The sequence below is a fragment of the Cynocephalus volans genome, chromosome 2 (genome assembly GCF_027409185.1).
Source record: "Cynocephalus volans isolate mCynVol1 chromosome 2, mCynVol1.pri, whole genome shotgun sequence".
In the NCBI taxonomy this organism is placed as follows: Eukaryota; Metazoa; Chordata; class Mammalia; order Dermoptera; family Cynocephalidae; genus Cynocephalus; species Cynocephalus volans.
The window spans coordinates 13800167-13823562 of NC_084461.1; the positions used below are offsets into that span (position 1 = coordinate 13800167).

A 23396-nucleotide genomic window follows, 5' to 3' on the forward strand; every position below is an offset into this window, starting at 1 on the left:
GGACTTTGCAAGGTGGGAAGATTCTTGGTTTTTAATTGTGGCACGTGGCAGTCCTCATACATGACTTCATTTGGTTCTCCCAGCAATTTGTGGAGATGCACATGGGGCAGGAAATAGACTCTCTCCAAGCAAACCAGCTGTTAGGTGGCAGCACTGGGACTCAGATCAAGTCTCCTGACTGTAGTTTGCCTGTTGCTCTACATACTCTTCACAGTAGGAGATCAACCCCTTAGAAAGAAAACTTCTTTAAAGACTCTTTTTACACAGAAAAGAAGAAAGATTTCTCTAAGTTTTCTTCACCTTAGACTCTGTGCTAAAAAATCTTTAGGTTGTAAATGTGGGAGAAGGGCTGTTGGGCTGTCAGAAACCAGCCCAGCAGAGGTTCCTATGATGCCACCTAGTGTCCGTGATTGGACTTATCCACAAAGCTTCAGCTATAAACATCCTGAAAAATAATTTAAGGAAATTACTAGTAGCTGATTAATTTTGCAAGAGAATAGCTACTGAAACACCTAACATGTTTCTCTCCTTACCAGACAGGTTTCTTAGTCTGTCCTCCTGATTACCCCGAGGACCAGACCATTTCAATGAATTACTCTGTTGGATAAAACAGAAATGATGACCTAGTGAACTCCAAGATTATCTGAAAATTAACATGTTATATAAGGTCTTGGGTCAACTTGTATAATGGAAAGATCACTAGGATTAGTTCAGATCTTCACTCAGTGGGATGGTGTATGAAAGGTGCTTCATAAACTATAAAGTGCCCAGCAAAAGTGTTACATATAGCTTATTTCACAAGCACTCTCCCAGACCCTTTACACACCTCCCTTCTAATCCTCATAACATACCTTTAAGATAGGAGTTACTATGCAGATTTTACATCTGAAGAAACTGAGTCTCAGAGAGGTTAAATAACTTGCCCAAGGTCACATCGTTTTCTCTCTGCTGCACTAGATGGCCATTACATACTGACACAAAGAATTAATATTAAATCATTCAGCAAAAGTTTATGTGGAGATGAGGACTATAAGAAAAAGTAAGGTTAAATGAGGTCATAAGGGTAGGACCCTGATCCAATGGGATTATTGTCCTTAGAAGAGGAAGAGAGACTGGAGCTCTCTCTTTCTCTGCTCACCCCCACCAAGGAAAGGTCACGTGAGCACAGTGAAAAGGCAGGTGTCTGCAAGCCAGGAAGAGAGCCCTCACCAGAGCCTGGCCATACTGGCACCCTGATCTTGGACTTCCAGCCTTCAGAACTGTGAAAATGGATTTCTGTTATTTCAGCACCCAGCCTGTGGTATTTTGTTATGTCAGCTCGAGCTGACTAGTACAATGAGTATCTACTTCCCTCAAGATGCCTCCAGCTTGGTAGGGGAGATCAATAGTTAGATACATTGCAATCCACATTGCTGAGCTAGATGTATGAACACAGCGCTATATATTCCTAAATGGTTGCTGTAGCACCGAATCCTGACAATGCGTGAGATTGGCAGTCGCTTTCTACACCTGATTCCAGACAGTGGCTCTAAACTCAGTGCATTTCACAGCGATGACCTCTTACTTAGAGGTGCCTCCTCACTGATGAGCACGGACTTTCTCACAGAACCCTGTGCCAGCTCCTCTGGAGTGGAGTGTCTGGAGTGGGGTGGAGCTGTAGAGCCAGGGACTGAGTGTGGCCTTGGGTTCTGGTTCAAGAACAGAACTCTGGTTCTTAGTTGCCACATCTACAAGATGAATGGCTTTTGATTAGTTGCCATCTAAGGCAGTCATCTGAATATTTTTGCTCACCATCTCCTCTAAAAGATTTTAGAAAAACTGTGAAACTGTTCCCACATTTAAAAATTGACATCTAAAATTTTCTGTTAGAAACTTAGTTTTAAAGGATGTAATTTCCATTGTATTGTAAATGAATATTGATATTTTAAAATAAAATCATCACATGATTCTTAAGTTTCCAACAGTATCTAAATAACGAAAAAAGAAAACAAGAAAAAAACTAAATAAAAATAGATATAAATAACATATTTATTTAGAAATTCATTATCATTCATAAAAAACTGACTGTAATTTTACATTGTTCCTTTTTCTCATTGAATTACTTCCTTTCCACTTCCCATTCCCAGAATTTTATTTAATCCGATATATTTTTTATCTTTAAAGTCTTTTATTACTTAAAATTACTTGAAAGTTTATTATGGCAATTAGTAGTAAAATTTGATCAAAATGATATAAATTTTGGTAATTATTACATATGCTTAGTAAAATCTTATTGAATACATCTCTTTCAAAATCTATTGATGAATGTATTTATTATTAAAAGAGAATGTGTTTATTATTAATTTCAATTCTATTCCTATTTTTGGGTTTTATAGATGCAAACACTGAGAAACACTGTTCTCACAAATAAACAGATGGAAGTGGAGTTTTGTTATAACAAAATCAATTCTTTGAACTTCTGAATTGCATGCCAAAAATATTATAGTAGTATTTCATTAGATATTATTTTTTCAGCAGAACAGCTTTAGGTTCTCCTTCAAATTTGTTGAAAGCAAAAAATTAGAAACCACCTAACTTGCAAAGGATGGATTATCTACTTATTAGAGTCAATCACCTTCTCTGTTTCTGGGAAGTACCATAAGACACCATCTCACTTTAAGTTCTCATTCTAAAGCAAGTGCTAGGTAAGGCAAAGAGCCTTGCCATGAATCTATCACATGGATGACATAAGATGCCACCAATATTTCTTTTTGATAATCTCTGCTTTGTTTTCCCAAGACTCTATTCAGGAACAGGGTGTCTTTGAATGAAATTAAAGGCTCAAAATTTCAGGCTCAGAGAAGTTAAATCACTTGCCTATAGTCCTATAGCTAGTTTTCTCTTTGCTATCCAACATCACCCTTACCATTCCACTCTACAATATGTCTGAATTAACATATTGGCCAAAATACTCCTTTTAAACATCAAAATGCCCACTCTTAAGGGAAGAAAAGGAAAGATATGAAGCCCAAGTGTAAGTTTTTGGTGACTTATATTGAAGGCATCTCTGAAAGCAATATTTAAGTTGTCCCTTTTGTTTTGAAGCTCTTGAACGCACTATTTAATAGAAATATAATGTGAGCCACATGATACATAATTTAAAATTTTCTAGTAGCCATATAAAAAATGTAAAAACAAGTGAAATGAACATTTTATATAATGCAGTATTTCTAAAATTTTATTATTTCAGCAGGTATTCAGTATAAAAAATTACAAATGTGAAATTCTACATTCTTTTTTTTTGGTACTAAGTCCGTGAAATTCTGTGTGTATTTTACACAAACAGCAAATCTGAATTCTGACCAGCTACATTTCACATGCTCAATGGGCACGCGTGACTATTGGCTACTGTACTGGACAGCACAGCTCTTGAGTCACAAACTGTAGTGAGATTAGGGATGGCTGAGATTTAAGCCCTCTGTTTTTGTAACAAAGGAATATAGTGAACGTGAAGGAAGTGGTCGGAAAGGAGCACAGACCTATCCATGTCCTCATACACCTGTGAAAGGCATCTTTCACCCCAGGGCCTCTGCCGCACAATGGTATGAAGTGGCCTTGCTGCAGGTGGACGTACCTCAGTTTGAAGACCACTATTTTAAGACGGATTCTAGCTGCCAACATCAGTGGGAATGATGCAGTGATGCTCAAATCATACATCCATACCTTCTGAAAAAGACCTAGTTGACTAGGTTATTGAAAAATGCATGCGACAAAATATTAGCAGAAACCCCCGAAAGCCCTTGTTACTTTGTCAGCAATATCCTGGTATGACTTCTTTAAGGTGAGGTTGACAACCCAACTTCTATCACAAGTAGAATTTCTGTTAATAGCAGGAAGATGCTTTTCCCTTTGACTGTGATAGAGATAAGATTGGGTTATATTTGGATCAACAAACTAACATCAGACTACTTGAGAAGGTGAAGGTTTTTAGTAAGTGACAAAGGATCTCTTACCTTTATTTTCTTAGGAAACTCTACAGTGTGCCCTGCTAGCTCTTTTTAACTTCCCCTGTGCAATATGAATGATGGGCTTTCTTTTCAAAGGAAACCATATGCTTGATCTGAAAGGTAAGTGTAAGGACGTACTTAGTGATGCTGTCTGAGTCTGCTCAGGTGGCCATAACAAAATACCATGGACTGGGTGACGTAAATACAGAAATTAACTTTCTCACAGTTCTGGAGGCTGGAAAGTAAGATCAAGGTGCCAGCTGATTTTGTCTCTGGTGAGGACTCTCTTCCTGGCTTTGAGAAGGCTGCTTTCTTGCTGTGTCCTCACATGGTAGAGAGAGCGCTCTGGTGTCTCTTCCTCTTCTTATAAGGGCATCAGCACAATCAGATTAGGACTTCACCCTTATGACCTTATTTAACCTTGTCACCTTCTCACAGTTCCTGTCTCCAAATACAGTCACATTGGGAGTTAGGGCTTCAACATATGAATTTTGAGGGGACACAATTCAGTCCATAGCTGATACTAATGTACTAAGAGTATGGAATTCCATTTTAGAAACTCTCCAAATAAATAAAGTTATCATCTGCCTGGATAATTTCGTTAGAATGAAATTCTGTTTAGCTAAAGGCAAATGACTGGCTTAATATTTTCCAGAACTCCAAGTCTGTTTATTATAATAGCATCATTCTCTCTCATCTCCTTATGTATAAAATGGTTTCATTTTCATGGTAAAATAAATTTCATTATGACCCACACTTCTCTCAATAAAATCTCTTGGGGAAAGTTTGGGGGTTTCCAGGTAAACTAATAGTACTGCAAGATTTTTTTTACTGGACTATTTCCCCTATTTTTTTCTTTATAAAGTTATTTCTTTTAGCCTCAGAACTGCAAAGGCACAGTAGGTTTTTCCTCCTCTATTTGTTTTTTTAAAAATGAGCATTCCATAATCAAGAAGTATACTGGAAAAAGTCTTTCAAATTAATACTTAGGTATTCCTTGAGTAGTTAATTTCTAAGTGAAACAATATTTCCTTGCAAGCTTGAGTATAGTACATGAATCTATGGAACTAGAATTAATAAACTAAAAGTACCTTTCCTATGAATACTTTAGAAATTGATGTACAGAATACACTTGAAATCTACTTTTTATTGCTGTGGCATTGGGAAATTCCATGCAGTAAAAATAAAAGGTGTTTTGACTTTACTCTAAAATGAGTTTATGGTATTGAAAAGGGGGGATATTCATCCACCTTGTACTAAGTTCCTTATAAAGAATTAAATAAACAGGAACACTGTAATGGCTCAGTAGTGTTCTTCGTGAACAGTTATTACAAGTAAGGGCTGGACTGATCAAGGAAAAGAAACTCGGAGTCTTTCACACATTAATTATTGTAGGCAAGGCTACTGAAGTAGATTTATTAATTCAAAGTTATTCAAAATGTAAGTTACCAAGGATTTACAAATACAATACGATCATATTACTTTTTAGTTATCTAGTATTTGATTCTAAGAGAAAGCCAGAAACTAACTGGAATTGTCTCTAGCAATGTTATGTACGCCTTTACTTAAGTTTAGTTTTTTAATGTTATTATTTATTCATCTTAACATAAGAATAGGCTGATTGTTGTAATTGTATTACAGTTCCTGGGCTTTCTTCTCATGACTGCCTCTAAGAAACTCTAAGTTTTTGATTTATTCAGTTTGACACCCTTATACAACTCTCTAACAATTTAGCTCTGTAATGTCATAAAAAAATTAGCACATACCCAATATGCACATATCAAAAACTCACACATGCACCTCTGCATTTATGTATTACGTATGCTATAAAAAAATACAACAGAAAATTTAAAAGGTGACATAAAAATAAAATAATTAACATTTAAACATGATTTTTAAAATTGAAATAAAAAAATACAATCTGACTGGATATTCTTCATTATATTGGAAAGTCTTGTTTTAACACTTTATGACATAGTGATTTGAGTTTAATTTTTGATTTTTAAAAATATAATAGACTTTATTTTTTAGAATAGTTTTAGATTTACAGAAAAATTAAGATAATACAGAATTCTTATATACCCTACATCCAATTTCCCCTGTTACTAATATCTCACTTCAGTATGGGACATTTGTTAAAATTAATGAACCAGTATTGATACATTATTAACTAAAGTCCATGGTTTATTCAGATTTCCTTTGTTAACCTAATGTCTTTTTCTGTTCCGGGATCCTATCCAGGATACCACATTCCATTTAGTTGTCATGTCTCCATAGGCTTCTTGTGGCTGTGACAGTTTCTCAGACTTTTCTTGTTTTTGATGACCTTGACAGTTTTGACGAGTACTGGTCAAGTATTTCAGAGGATGCCCCTCTAATGGAGTTGTCTCGTGTTTTATTTCCCTATTAGACTGGGGTTGTGGGTTTGGGGGACGAAAATCCAGAAGTGCAGTGCGATTTTTATTGGATCATATCAAGGTTATTGACTATCAATCTGATTTATCACGGAGTTCAGGGCACATGGCAACTTGGGGGCCTGTGATTAAGTGTTCAGTCTCTACTAAGGTCCAGTAGCAAGCGAAAAGCTGTTTCTCAAAAGGAGAGTAGTTATCCACAGAGGAGGCTTTGCTCCAGAATCCTAAGGGTTTGTGTTGTGATTCACCTGTGGGTGCCTGCCAAAGACTCTAAACAGCATCCAAATCTGCCACGGACACTTCAAGCACCATTGGATCTGCTGGATCATATGGCCCAAGTGGCAGAGCACCTTGCACAATAGCCTGGACTTGTTGTAGAGCCCTCCCTTTCCTTCTCCCACATTGCACCTTTTTTTTGGTTGTAGGAAGAGGCAGATGCAACAACTTATCCTTTACCATAGAAGTGATATATTGACATGTCCCACACTACTGTACCCCTAGAAATTTCACTGAGGTAGAAGGCCCCTGAAGTTTTGTGAGATTTATTTCCTGTCCTCCGACATGCAGATGTCTCACTAATATTTCTAGGGTAATTCCTGATCCCTCCCCACCAGGACTAATCAGCATAATATCATCAACGTAACAGACCAGCATGAGCTCTTTGGAAGGGAAGGTGAACAAAGTTGCTGTGGACTAAATTATGGCATAGGGCCAAAGAGTTGATGTGTCCCTGTGGTAGGACAGGAGAGTGTATTGAAGGTCTTGCCAGTTGAAAGTAAATTCCTTCTAGTGGTTTTTTCCAACAGGTATAGAGGAGAAAGCATTTGCCAGATCAATAGCTGCATACCTGGTACCAGGAGTTGTGTTGATTTGCTGAAGCAGTAAAACCACATCTGAAATAGCAGTGTACTGGAGTTATCCCATAATTAGGTTTATGAGAATCCACTGTCATTCTCCAAGTTCCATCTGTGTTCTGTACATGCCAGATAGGTGAGATGAAAAGAGATATTGTGGATATCACCTCCTCTGCAACTTTAAGTCTTTGACAGTGGCACTAATCTTGGCAATCCCTCCAAGAATGTGGTATTGCTTTTGGTTTACTATTTTTAGAGGTAGAAGCAATTCTAATGGCTTCCATTTGCCCTTTCCTGCCAAAATAGCCTTAATTCTACAAGCCAGGGAACTAATGTGAGGATTCTGCCAGTTGTTGACTATGACTATTTTAATTATGCAGGATGGGTTCAAGGACACACTGGGTCTAGAGAGAGATGAACCTGAGCTAAAACTCCATTCATCACTTGACCTCCATTAAGCCTTCATTCTGACCAGTAGACGCAGTGATGTTTTGGGTTTCCTTGAATTAGTGTCAGGTTAGAGCCATTATCTAGTAATCCCTGAAAAGTCTATTTCCCTTCCCCCAATGTACAGTCACCCTGGAAGATGGCCATAGATCCTTTTGCGGAAGAATGGAAAAAGATTAACAATACTGTGTACATTTTTGGCAATGTAGCAAAATCCTTAAGAGGATCCAGTCTCCCTTTCATTCAAAGAGCTCTGTGTGTTTTAACTGGCTCAAGTCTGGGAATTGATTGAGGGGCTGTGACTCCATTTTGTTGATGCAAATTAGGATTTCTGTTTACTAGACCCAGAATGTTCTGCTTACATAGACCAAGTAAAAATTTAGTAGACTGCCCATCTATTTCTTTTCTAGGGACATGATGATCAACTAGCCAATGCAACAGGTCTCTATGAGTGAGATAATACTGCTTTGGCTCTGCTGGCCATTACAGTAACCATGCCCACCAATTTTTGGCAATTAAGTGCCACCCCTTGATTGCTGCCACTCTGGGATCCCATTATCCCCACTGCATTCAGGAATTCCAGTTTGGTGGTAGCAGAAGATATCTATGACTACAGAGAAGAGCAACCACAGCTGTCTTCAAGGATACTGGGCTCCCTCACAAGTTCATCTCTCATACTCATGATGTTCTCCGAACCCTCCTGGGGTGGGTGAGCAGGTCTGACATGATAAAACCACTCTAATGTTCCAATCTCCCCAATCCTTTGGATACTTTCCTCTACAGTATACCTGGGCACTTCTGGCACTTCAACTGCATTACTAGTAGGCACTTTTGGGTAGATGGTTAAGTGATCAATGGAATTTTCCTTCACTCATCCTTCTCAGTGGGTCCAGTGTATCCCCAAACCTATTCTTGGTTATTTTCTCAGCTCAACATGCATAATAGGAAAAGAAATACTCAGGATAACCAAACATACTGTTGGAGCTTTTTCTAACCCTTTGAAATAAAATGAATACAGAATCTGTGCTTGGTGGGCCCATATCAAAAATTTTGACCTGAGAGAATTTTATAAACTTTCCACCTTGATCCCTGTTTCCTGGGGTTGCCATAACAAAGTACCACAAACTGGGTGGCTTAAAACAACAGAAATTTATTCTCTATTTTGGAGGCTAGAAGTCTGAAATCCAGTTGCTGGTAAGGCCAAGCTTCTGAAGGCTCTTTGGAATAATCCTTCCTTGCCTTTTCTTAGCCTCTGGTGGCTCCCAGCAGTCCTTGGCATGCAGCTGCATAACTCCAATCTTTGCCTTCATCTCCACATGGCCTTGTTCCCTCTGTGTCTATACATCTGAGTGTCTTTTCCTCTTGTAAGGACACCAGTCATTAGATTTAGGACCTATCGAATCCAGTATGACCTCATCCTAACTAATTACATCTGCAAAGACCCTACTGCCAAAAAAGGTCACATTGTGAGGTTCCAGGTGGATATGAATTATGGTAGACACTATTCAACCCACTACAGTCTTACACCCTTAATATCCATAATAAATATACTTTGTAAGTTTTTTTGTATGCTCTGAATTTTCTAGCATGTGTATTTACTTCTTTTTCAAGTAAAATTAAAGGAAAAAACAACACCCCAGAGTTCTTCGCCTCAAAATGCAAACATTCTTTACATTCCATCTCTCCTTTTAATATCCACTACTATTTAGTTTCCCTAAGCTGGTCTCCCAGTCTTGCCGTTCTCCAATCTTTTCTCTTGCTGCAGACAAAATGATCTGTCAAAATGATCTCAAGGCCTTTCCATGAGGATAAGCATAAGCTCATTAGTAATCCTAACATTACTCTTCACGATCTGGCCTCCAGCATCCCTGCTCCAGTTTCATCTTTCAAGGAAATCTTCTGCTACCTACCTGTTCCGCCCCTAGACTACTTGCAGGTTTCTGAACTGCCCAAGCCATTCCATTCCTCCATGCTTTGGTCCTGCTCTCTTGGCTGAGCAAATTGCTCCTCATCCTTAGTGGCTACTCTTCTACTCCCTCACCAGAGAAGAAACATTTCATCTTCGGGTCTTTGAAGTCTGTTAATATCTGCACTTTGCTTTTGTTCCTCTTAAATCAAAATTTCCATATGAAATTTCCATACTAAATTTTGCTCCAATACTTACATAGCACTTGAGCTTTGCAACTTTTACCCAAGAGAAATCTTCCCAGATGCAGTTTTTACACTTACCCAAGAACACACGCTGCTGCGCTCGCTCTACTGGGTCGAGTTGAACCGGTTCGCCCAGCCCGCCCCCAGCCCCGGAGTCACAGGCCCGACCTCACACCTGAGGCCAAAGCCCGCCGAGCTCGGGGTCGGGGCGGGGGAACTGTCACTCGGGGAAGGCCGGAGTCAACGCAGCATCACCGGCTCTGATCACACGCGTCGCTTTACAGCTAAGGAAACCCTGCCTGGGTGGAGGGCGACGCTCGGAAGTCGAGCGTGACACTGCAAAGCACCCAAACGCGTTAGCGTCCTTCACACCCCGGCCGCTCCTCCTCCCCATCGCCCAGGACACGTGCCGCCACGCACCCGTTCTCCTCGCGCCGTCTCCCACCACCCGCCCATCTCCACACGACCGCGAACGAGGTAGGCCGGCGGCACGCGGGAGCGGAGCATGCGCAGTGACTGCGCAGCGCGGGCCCCGCCCCCGTCGTGCCCGTGCGCAGGCGCCGCGTCGCCGGCCTCCCTGCCGCAGGTCAGAGGCCACGGGACGGGCCGCGGTGACGCACGCGGAAGTGCCCGTGGGCCGTGGAAAGCATCCCTGGCAGCAGAGCGGCGGCGGCCACGGCCGGGCGCCCCGACCGCAGGGGCCCTGGATCGCTCCCAGTCGGTTGAAGCCCATCGGCGCCGCCGCCGCGGGCGGCCGCATGAGTCGGGGAATCATGCCCCAGCCCGGAGCGTGGCCGGGCGCCAGCTGCGCCGAGACTCCTGCGCGGGAGGGCGGGAAGGCGGCGGCCGGCGAGCAGCCCCGGCCCGCGGTGCGGTGCCCGGTCGAGCAGTGAGTGCGCGGGGCGCGGGCCGAGGCGGCGGCGGGGGTGGCTCGGGTCCCTTCCGCAGGGCTGGGCTGGGGAGTCCTTCGGCGTCCTCAGTTCTAACGGAGGTCGGAATTTGAAGACGTTGCCCGGTGTCCAAGTTTTTCCCGAGGGCCCCGCTCACAGTTCTGGTCACCCAGTGTCTCCCGCCCCCCCTTTGGATATCTGCATATCTCTAAAGTAAAGAAAGCTCCAGAAACTTGGGAAACGGGCTCGAGAAGAGTCTTAGTTTATTGCTAGGTCCCGGTAGATCTATCCTCCATCCTGGCACGGGGAAGAAGGAAGGCTGCCCCTGTCACACCCACGGGAAGACTGAGCCTCGCGACATGTGTGCTCTGGATGAGCGTCCCACCTGTTGGACAGACTTTGCACGGAACCCACTGTGTTTTACCTTTAACTGCTTGCCACATATCCCCTCCCCCTTTTGCTTTTACACACGAAAGTCCGTGCTGGTTTCATCAGTTCACTCTGACTTGTGAAACACAAATCGGAAGCGTTCGTAGGTGCTGCAAGGGCCTGGGAGTGCGGGTGGAAGCCAGATACTAAATTGGGTGAAACTTTTCTATACTTTCAAGTTCGAGGCACACAAGAATGCCTTTGGAATTGCAAAATTGACTTAAGCACTCCAATAACCAGTTTGACAGATATCTTGATTAGCCAGAAAGTTAATTTGCAAGGTGTGTTTAAATGTGCTTTTAGAGCTTTTTAAAAAACAAGTTTACTAAAAAAGGGTCCTCTGGAGGCTTGCTATGTAGATATTATAATAACTCATTTGCATAATATTGTACAGTGGGCTTTGGCATTCTGTTTATTGAGCACCCAACCCCCTTGGGATGGCATTATTCAGATTTAATTGGCTTATTGCCACTGGGAAAGATTTAGAGTAGGAGGTCTCAAACTCCTGCCCCCAGAGCTAGGCAGGTAACTTAAATTAGAGGAGTTGACCAGGGGTAGGCTATGAAGACCTGGAAAGCTGGTGTGTCTCTCTCTTGGGTGCAGGGTTCCCTAAGCTCCAGCCTATTGTTGCTGGATCTTCCATACTTAAAGAATCCAGATATCCTAAATTTGGAAGAAATACTCTGATTTTTAAATAGTGGCATCTATGTTTTTTAAAAAAATTGAAACCACTGTACAGGCTCATGTGTGAGCTGATGTGGCCTGTGTCTGCCAGTTTGCTCTCTCTGTTCAAGACCTATCTGAGATTCTGTAGAGGGTTATGTAGGGGATCTCTTGCCTCTGCCGCTCTGTGGGCTCATGCTGGTTCCTTTTCTGCCTTGCCCCTGCCCTGGTGGTGAGAACTGTTCGCCCATTTAGATGCTCTTCCTCTCACTTGCTGCACCTCAGTCTGAGCAGTTTCTGCCACCTGAGAGATGAAGAAACTTTGCTGCCAGAACTACGTTTCCAAATGTACACATAATTATTTGGCAAGTTTTCTGGTGGATGTAGTTCTCAAAGTCTCAGCACCTGGGGAAATGGACCAAGGTGGGAAGGAATGATCTTTCTTGAGGAAAAGCTGTTGTGGCATAGGTGCCTCTTCTGTCTACTGTCAGTAGAATTAGAGACTTAGAGCTGGAAGGAATCTTAAAAGCCTAGCATAGGTTTGTCATTTTACAGGTTAGGAAACAGTTGCGGATTCCTTAGGTGCAGCTTGGCCAGGGAGACACATAGGGTTTCAGGGCCAAGTTCCCTTATGCTTTGGTGGGAGCCTTCCCCCACCTCTTCCTGGTGTTCTCAGCAAAGGCAGAGGGACATGATTTATAATGACAGCCAAGCTTCAGGTTTTTTTTTTTTTTTTTTTCTCCTGGAGTAGATGTTCCAGTTTGTGGTTTATTTAGCAGCTTAGTTTCTTCTTCTCCCTCCTTTTGTTGCCTTTGATTATCTCGGTCCCCTTTAACTCTCATATAATGGGGAAAATAAAGGGAGGTGAGTATAACTTTCAGATGTCAACTTTTGAACATTGTATCGTAAGTTTTGTGCTTTCTAGTCTATTTCCATCTTTCTGGATCAGTATATGGGTAGTGGGGCGATTTCTCTGTGCTCTGTGATGTTTTCTCATGGGCTGGAGAAACTACTGCAAGTATCAGAAAAATACATAATTTGCAATATAATGTATGCAGTTCAATTCCTACCTGATGATATATGCAGCTTAATAGTTGAGAGTAAATTTAAATAGTGTGATGCCATTTTTCAGTCTCTCTTTTTGTCATTGAGCCAAGGTCTTTCTTTCCATCCAGATAATTGGGTTTGCTATGCACAGGAATCATTTAAAATATTTGCACCTGGAAATATGGAATACCATAAGATTGCAAACGTTTTGAGATACCCCATGGAGTCATTTTAAATATATTTAGTGGACAGTAGTTTTGAATACAAATCATAGCCCAGCTTCTGCAGCTGAATTATTGCGTTTGGGATGTGACTCTTTGAAGGCTGTGGTGATGGGTAGAAGAAAGGATGGCCTTTTTCTGAGGCAGCACAGTAGATTACCATGATTCCTTTGTGCTAGGCACACCGCATTTCACAAGGAGAGAAGTGGGAAGAGACATATAAACCACATGGATAAAGTACTTTCTAAAGTTCATTGCAGTTTTTCTTTCTTTCTTTCTTTCTTTTTGTAATCAGCTCATCTGAGAGCTGTGGTTGGCTGGCTTCTCCTGGACAAGCCCTAAAGATGGCTCCCAAGATAACTTAGGGTCCCATTTGAAGAAGTCTTATGTCAGACCAGATTAGTTGACTCTCTTGAAACTCCCTTGCTGCTTCTGCCAGCAGGTCGGCTGTGCTCTATCCCCTGCTCACCCCACTCCACCCCCAACACGTGACTCCTGCTGTCTGCTTGTCCTTAGCTAAGTTAATCCATACTATGTTCTTTGAGGACTGAGACAGCCCTGGGACATGGTTGGTGGTCAGGCTGGAAATGCTTAGGGAGTTGAGAAGAGAGACTACTCCATTGCCCTTCTCTGTCTATCTGAGGGAGGGACAGAATCTCGGGTCCATGGGCTGGCTGCTTATGAGGGCACATCATTTGTGAACCCCATTGAAATTGAAGGCAAAATTTGTGTATGTTTAGAAGAAAGGCTGAAGCTCTGGTAAAAGCTGTGGATTCTCAAAAGGATTCTGAACAGAAAAAAAGTGTTAAACCATTGTTGTTGGGTTTTGCTAAGCATACTGTTGTGTGATGTGTTTTCTGCCCTACCCTACCCCAGGAGCTGCTGGGGTGTGGGGTGGGGATAAGTTGTGTGGATGGGGTGAGAGTGACTCCCTCCCACCACTTTCCCCAACCCATGAAAAGCCTGCTTCAGGGTCCAGAGCTAGGGTGTCTCTAAGAATCAAACCTCAGTACTGAGGGTTGCTGCGTAGTCCCCAGGTACCTCTGGAAGTCACATAGAGTAGCATGAGCCAGTCATGGAAAGTCCACTTGCAGAAGGGGGGTAGAATTTTGGCCTGGGTGCCGGTACTTTCCTGCTTTTGATGTGTCGTTCACCCATCTCTGCAACCGCCAAGCCGTGGAGAAAGGCTGGGTTGAGGGGTCTTTGCTTTTCTTGTGCCTGTGTGGGAAGGTGCGTTGGTGTCACACTGGTTGACACTGTCTTACCAACACTACCTGAGCCATTAGTCTTATAGGTCTGACCAAGTTAAGCATGCACTGCAGGACTCAAGTCCAGAGAACTGAAGAAAGCCATACTTAGTTCTTTTAGACATCTAAGGGTAACTTGGTGCAAAGGTTCATAATGGTGAGTGATTTTAATGCTGTCTTGTCAGCTTTGCATATAAATTAGAATTGATTTTTTTCATGTTACGTGTTTGCTTGAATCAGAGATTGAAAAAGTGACTTTATAGAAATGTCTTCTGCTTCACTGAGCTCTGCTTTTAACTTACAGCTTTTCTGGGGAATAGTGTGATTTTGTCTCTATATAGTGAGTATTTTTTAAATGTTTTCGAAAATTTGTTAGTATGCAGGTCTTGAACAGAGCAAGAGGTTTCTTAGCATGCAGTGTCACGTGGCTTACTCAATTTGGTAGGTTACCTTAATATTAAGAATAAAATATTTCATCTCCAGCTTAAGAGAAAATGGGTAAGTACACTTTAATGGGAACTCGAAAATACACACTTTAATGTCATGATGTTAAACTAAGAATTTTCGATCTAGAAATTATTAGCATTCTGGTTTTAAAATTTAACTCAACGTTGTAATTGAGTGTGACTTGCATGCTAGGAAATCAGGTCATTTAAGACTTTGTATTACCTTTCTTTTCTACTTTTATAGCTATTTTTATGTTTTCTAAAAGAGAACTTTTTGCTCTGGTGATCATCTGAATCTGTGGGCTTCAGTGGCCTCTTCTGTGTGCAATAGTGAACACGTCCCCACCCTCACCCCAACTTGACACCCACACAAAGTTTGCCAAATTTCTGGAACTGTTCAGCATTGATGATTTTATCTTGTAATATCCCTTTTTCTTTCATTGTTTCTTTATCTTCCCTTCCCATAACAAAAATTGAAACCAAACCTTTACCGATTTCAGATTCCCAGCTTTAAATATCATTTCATCTTGTGATTATTTTAAACTTTTATATATGTATATTTATTCTTTTGTGCGGCTGGCCGGTTATGGGGATCTGAACCCATGACCTTGGTGTTACCAGCACCACCCTCTCCCAAGTGAGCCAACTGGTCGGCCCTCAGCTTTTTTTTTTAATGGCCAGCTGGTGTGGGGATCCGAAGCCTTGACCTTGGTATTATCAATGCTGCGCTTTGACTAACTGAGCTAACTGGCCAAGCCCAGCTTTAATATTTTGATACTTTAAAAAATTAAAGCAAAAGTTTGAGTGAAGTATTTTTAAAATAAAATTGTTTTTATTTTTCTTGCCCATCCCTCCCTTTCTCCCTTCTTTCCTTCCTTCCTGCTTGATCATTCTTATATTAGATAGATGAATATTTCATTCTGCCTGTTAAATGTCTTCCTTTCCGACTACACTGATTGAGCTTCATTATGTATATTTAAAACTTATCCTTTCTCCAAGGAAATACAGCTTTAGGATCATTTTTAAGGGTGGTCTTTAATAAGGGCCGTATTATGATTTTCATGTGTCCTTTGGAGGCCATGGAAGTTAGCAAATATTTGTGTGCAGCGTCCGAGTGAAATCCGGGGTGACCAAAGTAATCTGAATATGCTCTGGGCTTCTTATTTATCCGCTTCTGCTTTGCTTCTTCTGTGTATCCTGAGTCACTGCTGTTTTTTCCCAATCATCTCGCTTTCTGTTTGTCTTCCCTTTGCATTGAGTTCTCCTGTTTGTTCTGCGGTTTGTTTCTTTTCATTCCCTTCCTGTTGGCCTTCGTAGGAATTTGTATTTGTGGCTGTACAGAGATGCTTATTTAGAGAACCTCCTCTGGGCAATAGTTTTGAGATTGCTTTTTGGTTATTTTGTAGATTAGGAAGGAAGAGGACAAAAGTGAAGCCAAATGTGCATGCAGGATAGTCTCAGAATTCTCTTGAAGTGTAATTTTTAACAAATATATTTGTAGACTGTTAGAACTAAGAACTGGAAGAGGAACCATGTAGATGGTGTAGATCTCGTTCAATCTTCTCATTTTGAAGTCAGAAAACAGATGCTGAGATTGGGGAAGTGGCTTGCCCAAAGGCATACATCTGATAAGGATGTTATGAAAGTGATTCACTCTGATTACTGTTTTAGCGGATAAGAATTTCTCTCTTATTTGATAAAGCTAGGAAGGAGCCTGGAAGATGTCTGTCATTAAATTAGCGAGAGAACGGACATATTTGGTCACTTTTTATTTTAGGTCTTTGATGTATGGTCTCCGTGAATCAGGTTACTGTTTGCTTGCTTTTGACTGTGGCACGGGCTCCCTGGGTGACATCACACCTTTTACTTGAAATCTCATGGAGTTGGAGCACATGGAAAGTACCTTTTCCCTAATATTTCTTCCCTCACCCCCACAACATTAAACACACACATGCTTACACATTTATTTTAGAGAGGGAAAAAAAAAGGAATAAGAAATGATCACTGGGCAAATTGTTTACTAATACTCTGTCCTAATGGCTATAGAATGAGAATTAGTAAGAATAGCTAACTTTTTTGAGTGCTAATTATTTTACATGTGTCTATTTCTCACACTTGCCCTTTGAGGTGAATACTCTCTGTCCTTTTTACAGGTGGTTAACCTGAGATGCCGAGAGGTGTAGTTACTCTAGTGACGGTCATACACAGTGAATAAGGGCTGGAGCGAGGACTGGTTAAACCCTGATGGTCCAACCCCCGGATCCCCACTCTAACCATCGCACTCTGCATAGGGCTCACCTGCACAGCAGGCATCAGGATGTGTTAGGCAGGAGGCAGGTCAGGAGTTGTGAACCATTCAGGAAGCGGGAACCACCTGGACCGAATCCCAGGTGTGAAAGTTCAGGGTAGAGCCGGTCAAGTGTTTGGACCGAAGCATGAGTAGTGCGTAGGGAAATAATGGAATACAGGCTAGAGCGGCGGGTGAGGTCCACATTTGTTCTGGGAGTGCTTGGGAAACGTCAAACGTTTTCAGTGGTGGGCATGTTAGACTCCCCACCTCAGTCTGCCTCTCCCAGCACCCCTTCTTCATTTAAGCCCTCTGACCCCTTCCTCTTTCCCCTGGCCATACTAGGCCATGTGCTAGGAACTGGGGTGGTAAGGGGAGGTGGGGTATCTCAGTCGTTCACTTAATTCTGTATTTTTTTTTAGCCTGGAACCTCCTCCTTCCTGTGTTCCACTGTGTCTGGAGCCTCCTGCCATGTGTGAGGATGGGGAGTGTTGTCAGGGGAGGGAGTATAGGGAATTGGGGGTCTGATTGCTCCTTATGTGCACGTCAGCTGGCCTCCTTTGTCTTCAGCTCAGTGTGTTACCAATACCCTCTGAAGGACTCGGTACCTCCAATTCCTGAGCCTTTCTGGTGTTCTGCCGGGTTTATTGGCTTGCCTTCTGCAGATGCCCGTCCACCAGCCTTGGGCTTCCCTGTCCTGCTCCATTTACCACTCCATCTGCTTTCTGACTGTTTAGGCTTTCATATCTTCTGGTATCAGAGATAGAGTTGATGTTTCTGTTTCCCTTCATTGTCATTTTGGGGTGAATCTTGAGGGGAAAAAGGGGCAACTTTAGACCAGAAGTTCTGTTCTTTATCTTGGTCTACTGCCTAGGCTCTTGTTAGTTCGCTAGAGGGTAGATTCTCTTTAGGAAGCTGTTATTATATGAGTAAGAAGTCAGCAGTAGTGGTGGTAGCCATTGAGGTATGTGGGACAGTGGGGATATACTCAACAGAACATGGGTGGCTGGTTGAATGTGGGAGTCAGGGAGCAATAGGAGTCTTGGGGAGGAGTTTTAGCTTTGGGGACTTGTAATAATTATTGCTCTCCTGTGCTTGTTTTTAGAGCAGCTATTGTTATATTTGCTTGTGACATGTTGTAAAGGTCAGCAATTGGCTTGCATTCCTATAGAAGGACTTTTATTAGCACTATCTGCATTTGAGAATTGACAGAGGCATTTCAGGAGCTTTACTGATAAGACACATGCTAGGATGTCTAGGTATACAGTGGAGGTATTAATGGGTTTTACTTCAAAGCATTATCAAATGCAGTGGTGTAAATTGTCTCATTTAAAGTAAGAAATTTTGAAGTGGAAGAAAGTGGTGAGGTGGAAACATGAGCATCTAAAAGACCTGTATTTTATCAGATTGTCACCATGTAATGTGAAAAAAGTTAAACTTTTAGTGTCTTATACATTTTGTAAGCAGCTATGAATTGTGATATGACAGAAAATGTCAGTAACAAGTATTTGAAAATGTCTCCTTTGGTGTGATTTCAGTGAGGAGGACATGTACCGTGCTGCAGATGAAATAGAAAAGGAGAAAGAATTGCTTATACATGAAAGAGGGGCATCAGGTATGTTTGGAATTGTCTTATTTATAGAGTTCTTTATTTACAATAGAAAATGCAGTTAAATTGGTATATCCATTTTCATAACATATCAACATGTACTTCCTAGGCAATATTTTTACACATATAGTCTTGTCTACATTGATTATTTGTTTTGCTGTAGTATGTTTAGAGAAGACTGTTTCCTGAGGTTTTTAAATGTTAATGCAAGTATTTTCTCTGCATTCTTTACATTCGTATAGTTTTTGCACCTATGATGATTGTTTTATTTAATCTCGACACTATCCTCTCTCGGTTCATGATTTCCTTATACTTTTAGAGAGAGAGTTCAGATTTGAAGTGTGTTTTTCATTTGAAATTGAAGCACTTATTGAGAAGCTGGCTGTACACATCTTTGCATGCAGATGCACGTGAATCTGATTGACTAATGAAAAAGAATGATCATGGAATCCGTAGCTCTTATTGTCATCATCGTTTCGTGATTTCATGTCTATGTTTCTCCTCTGTCATGCCTACTCTTCTCACCCCCGCCAGGACCATCACTGCTGGGGCGAGGTGTTACTCATGGCCCCCTCACTGGTCTCTGGAGAAGTACATCCTTACTTCCTCTGCTGGCCTCAGGCAGGAGCGAGTAGGGATACTCCAATTTGGGGACACGCCATAGATAATATACAACTGGCCTTTTCTCTCTCATTGTCTATGTAATGTATGTAATCTACTAGTGTGTTTTGAGAACTGGCTTCTGTTTACTTTGTTGTTAACGAAAGCATTTTCATAAGTGTAATTAGGAACAAACAATACATAGTGGGGTTTTTGATGATAATTCCTGAGTCTTCCTTATAAGAGCTGGTGAACTCTTTGAGATCCATAGGAGAGATGGTCTCTGTCGTGGTCCGGGTGTGTTCCTGGGCCACATTGATCCTGTCCTCCATAAAGCTTTAGAGGATGCTTGTTCTTTACCGCTGTGGTTGCTCAGAATTTGCTTAGGATGCAGAATCCTTATTAGTCATCTTCCTAAGAGGAAAGTGTGTATCCAGCATTGTTCCTGCTAAGGGACCTTGTTTTCTCTTTCCCTCTGCAGGCTCTCTGCTGTGTGGCTCTTCCGCCTGGCATTGCACTGCACATGGGTATTCTGGCTTTTCAGTGGGTCTTGTAACTTGCAGCTTTAGCATGAGAGTAAAATGGATCCCTCTGCACTGCTCCTTGCACCTCAGTCCCTTTGGGCTCATTGCCCTTCCTGAAATAACACCCTTTGGAAGTGCACCCTCCCCTGAAGCAGAGCCCAGACAGAGGCAGAAAGTTTTCTTATCCACTCCCTTTGTTGGTGAAAAAATCTGGGGTCAGCAAAGTATGGCTCCCAGGTCATATCTGACCAGCCACCAGGTTTTATAAATAAGTTTTACTGGAACTTATTAGTTTACGTACTGTCTGTGGTAGCTTTTATGCATGGTAAAGCTGAGTAGTTGTGACAGAAACCTTATGGCCCTAAAGCCTAAATTGTTTCCTATCTGGCCCATTACAAAAGAAGTTTGAGATTCCTGTCCCAGTCTACCCTGTTTGTTTGAGAGTCCCAGCTTTTTGGAAAAGCTTCAGTTTTAACTTCCTACCTCCTTCTTTGTCACCATGTGGTGGTTAAGGATCAGACCTGTGGATTATTTCAGCTCCTGCTTACCATTCTGGTTTTCAAACCCCTCCCCCCCCTTTTTGGGGGACCATTAGAAATGTTCTTTCTTGAAAACAGCAATCAGAGTCTATTTAGTTTGCAATTAAAAAAGGAACTGTTGTGTTCCACAAGCCGCTTGAGGTCAGGCACTGTCTTGTCCTGTACCTCAGCTCCTAGCCTTGCATGTGACATGTAGTAGCCATTGGAGTTCTTCTCCCAAAGAACCGTAGCACAGTGGAAGTTCAAGTATCATTTTGATTCTGCCATCTGTGCCAGGTCCCCCATTTCCCTAACCCTCACTGTGCTTTGCAGGCCTCTGATTCAGCACAGGACTGTGGCCCGTGGCTTGGCCTCTTGGCCTGGCCTCTTGGCCTGTGTGAGGCCCTGTGCCTGCTCTCCTGAGTTCTAAGGTGGTGAGCCTGCCTTGTCCCCAGGGGGCCAGGTCATGTCTTGGTGTGCACAGGAATGAGGACTGCAGCGATGAGAGCGGGAGGGTGGACTTTCTTCCCTTCCTGAGCTGGACGCATGCTTTGTGATCAGGCTCATAACCCTGCCTGGGGGAAGCGTGGCCCAGCCAGTGTCCCGGCTGCGCACATTTGCAGTTCTTTCTGCTGCGGGTGGGCGAGTGGAAAGGCAGATGCAGGGGACACTTCCCTCCGCTGAGTAGACACTTGGACATTTCCTGATCGTAAACAATGAAGGGTCTTTATTCAAGGATGGGCTGTGCAGCATTGGGATTTACGATCTCTGTATATTACACCTCAGAGGTCTGTTTCACTTTTAAGCTAATTGTGATGTGTACCACAGATAAATGTATCTATATTGTCTGTATATATATTATCTTCCTTTTTAGGTGAAAGGTTGTTTTTCTTTAAAAGGACACACAATGAGATTTTTAAAAATAGACAGTTCTTATAGTTTAGTTTAAAAAAAAAGAAAAAAAGATTTGATTTGCCTAAACTGCCAGGAGAGTTTAGGGCCTCTTCCTTTGTGCTCCTGGAGCATCCTGGCACCTGCCGCACCCTGGCTTGTACAGGCCTGCTGTCCTCCTCCTTCAGCAGTCTGTAAGCCCCTCCGGGCCAGCGTCTGGTCTTCATTGCCTGTGTACCCCAGGTCCTAGCTCAGCGCCTGGCACCTATGTATTAGACAATAAATATTTCTTGAATTGAGTTGAATAAAACATTTTTATTTTGTCTACAGCTTCCTCAGGGGTAAAAATACGTTGTAAGGTACTTCTGTGTTTACATCCTAATATCATGGCTAACATCTGTCTTCAGTAATTTAAAAGGGAAGTCAAGACGTGCCTGAGAATTTACCTCATTTTCTTCCTAAAACACCCACACTGACATATGCATGTGCGTGCATATGTGTATACCACAAAATCAAACCACAAACCTCATATGTTAAACAGGGAAACTCTAAAGGGCATTTTTTAGTATACATTTGTCTGATCGTGAGTTGTATTTTTTAGTTTTTGGGGATGTGTTATTAGAGTCAAATAAAGTCTTTTGATCAACTAACATTGAGAGCTCTGTTAGTTTCTAGTATAATATTGACAATAGCCTTTTGGGATCAGGGCAGAATATAAATAAAGACAATTAAATGTAATTTTTGTTATAGTTGGTGTTATCTCTTTGTATAATGGATGTAAAAACCTAATTACAAATCGTTAGAAGTATTTTCTCACAGTTCAGACCAGTATGTCTGTAATTTGTTTAGAAAAGTATTCATGGACACCCGTGTTTCAGTGCAGTTCCAGGTACTGAAGACATAGCTGAGAAACAGGATAAAGCCCCTGCCTTCAAGGAGCTCATATTTTACTGTGTTTGTGTATGTAGGATACAGAAAAAGAAATATGGCAGGTGTTGATAAGCACTAAGAAGAGAAACAAAATGAAATAAGAGGAATATAGAGAGCATAGATATATGTAAAATAATATGAGGTAGGGGCATCAGGTGGCATTGGAGCAGAGACGCCTGTGTGGAATGAGGGAGCAGCCCTCCAGGTATCTGAGAAGAGTGAGCAGTTGTGTTGGAGAGTATCGCGAGAGGCTGCAGGTGGGGCTAGGGCAGATTCAGTGTGGAGAGTGTTGGGAGCTGAGGCCACAGGGGCAGTGGGGGGCTAGTGAAGGAGACCTTGTGGGCAGTAAGGACATGGGCTTCACTGCAGGTGAGACGGGAAGGCCCTGGAGCTCTCTGAGCCTAGGGGTGATGGCCAGCATCTAACTCATGTTTTAGATGTATCACCCTGGCCAGCTACCATGCTGAGAACGGCCTGAAGGGTATGGTGACAAGGGAGACCCTCTGGTGACCCCCATGGTTATCCAGGGTAAGGTGATGGTGGATCAGTGGGGCAGGCAGTGGTGGAATTGTGAGATTTTTGAAATGGCGAGAGAAAGTAAGGAGTGAAGGATGACTCCCAAGTAACATATTGTAATTCTAATTATGCTTTGACTCACTATTTGCTTTTTAAATTAAATTAAAAAAATTCTTTAAAATTCTTTAACAGAACTCAGATTAAGTGTGGCTCCTGAAATGGACATCATGGACTACTGCAAAAAAGAATGGAGGGGAAATACGCAGAAAGCAGCATGCATGAAAAAGGTATGAGGCAGACGCGCGTGCGTTTCCGGTCTTTCAGATAGCCTGTTGTTAGTTGTTTAATATCTCATTGCATAGTGTTAGACATTAGTTAAGACAACTGCTGTAGAGTAGACATTGTAAATGTCAGAGTTCTAATTTCAGAGACGAAGAAAAGAGACTCCAAAGATAAGGGACTGGTTAGAGTCACAGTATTAATATTGAATCAGCATTAGTTATTCAGTGACTTAGTTTCTTTGGAAAAACATGTAAATGACTGCAGTGTTTAGCGTTGGGCCAGCCATTGGTTGTCCTCTTGGGGTCCTTTGGGAATGCCCTCCTTGGCCTGGTGTCATAAAAACATCAGGATGTAGAAGGGCTGATTCCACACCCCTGCTCTCCATACCCCCTGGGTTTGGATACATGCCCTCTAAGTCCCGTGGGCCTAGAACCCTCCTGCATT

General features: G+C 42.1%; 1 protein-coding gene across 3 annotated transcripts in view; it reads left to right on the plus strand.

Moving 5' to 3' along the window:
- Window positions 1–10455: 10455 nt before the first annotated feature.
- Window positions 10456–23396, plus strand: part of OTULIN (OTU deubiquitinase with linear linkage specificity) — a 73725-nt gene continuing 60784 nt past the window's right edge. For all 3 annotated transcript variants that reach the window (XM_063083501.1, XM_063083485.1, XM_063083492.1), the window contains exons 1-3: window positions 10456–10741; window positions 18621–18697; window positions 22863–22957. In XM_063083501.1, coding sequence (XP_062939571.1) covers window positions 10611–10741; window positions 18621–18697; window positions 22863–22957 — 303 coding nt within the window. In that variant the 5' untranslated portion in view covers window positions 10456–10610. The remainder of the gene's footprint in view (window positions 10742–18620; window positions 18698–22862; window positions 22958–23396) is intronic.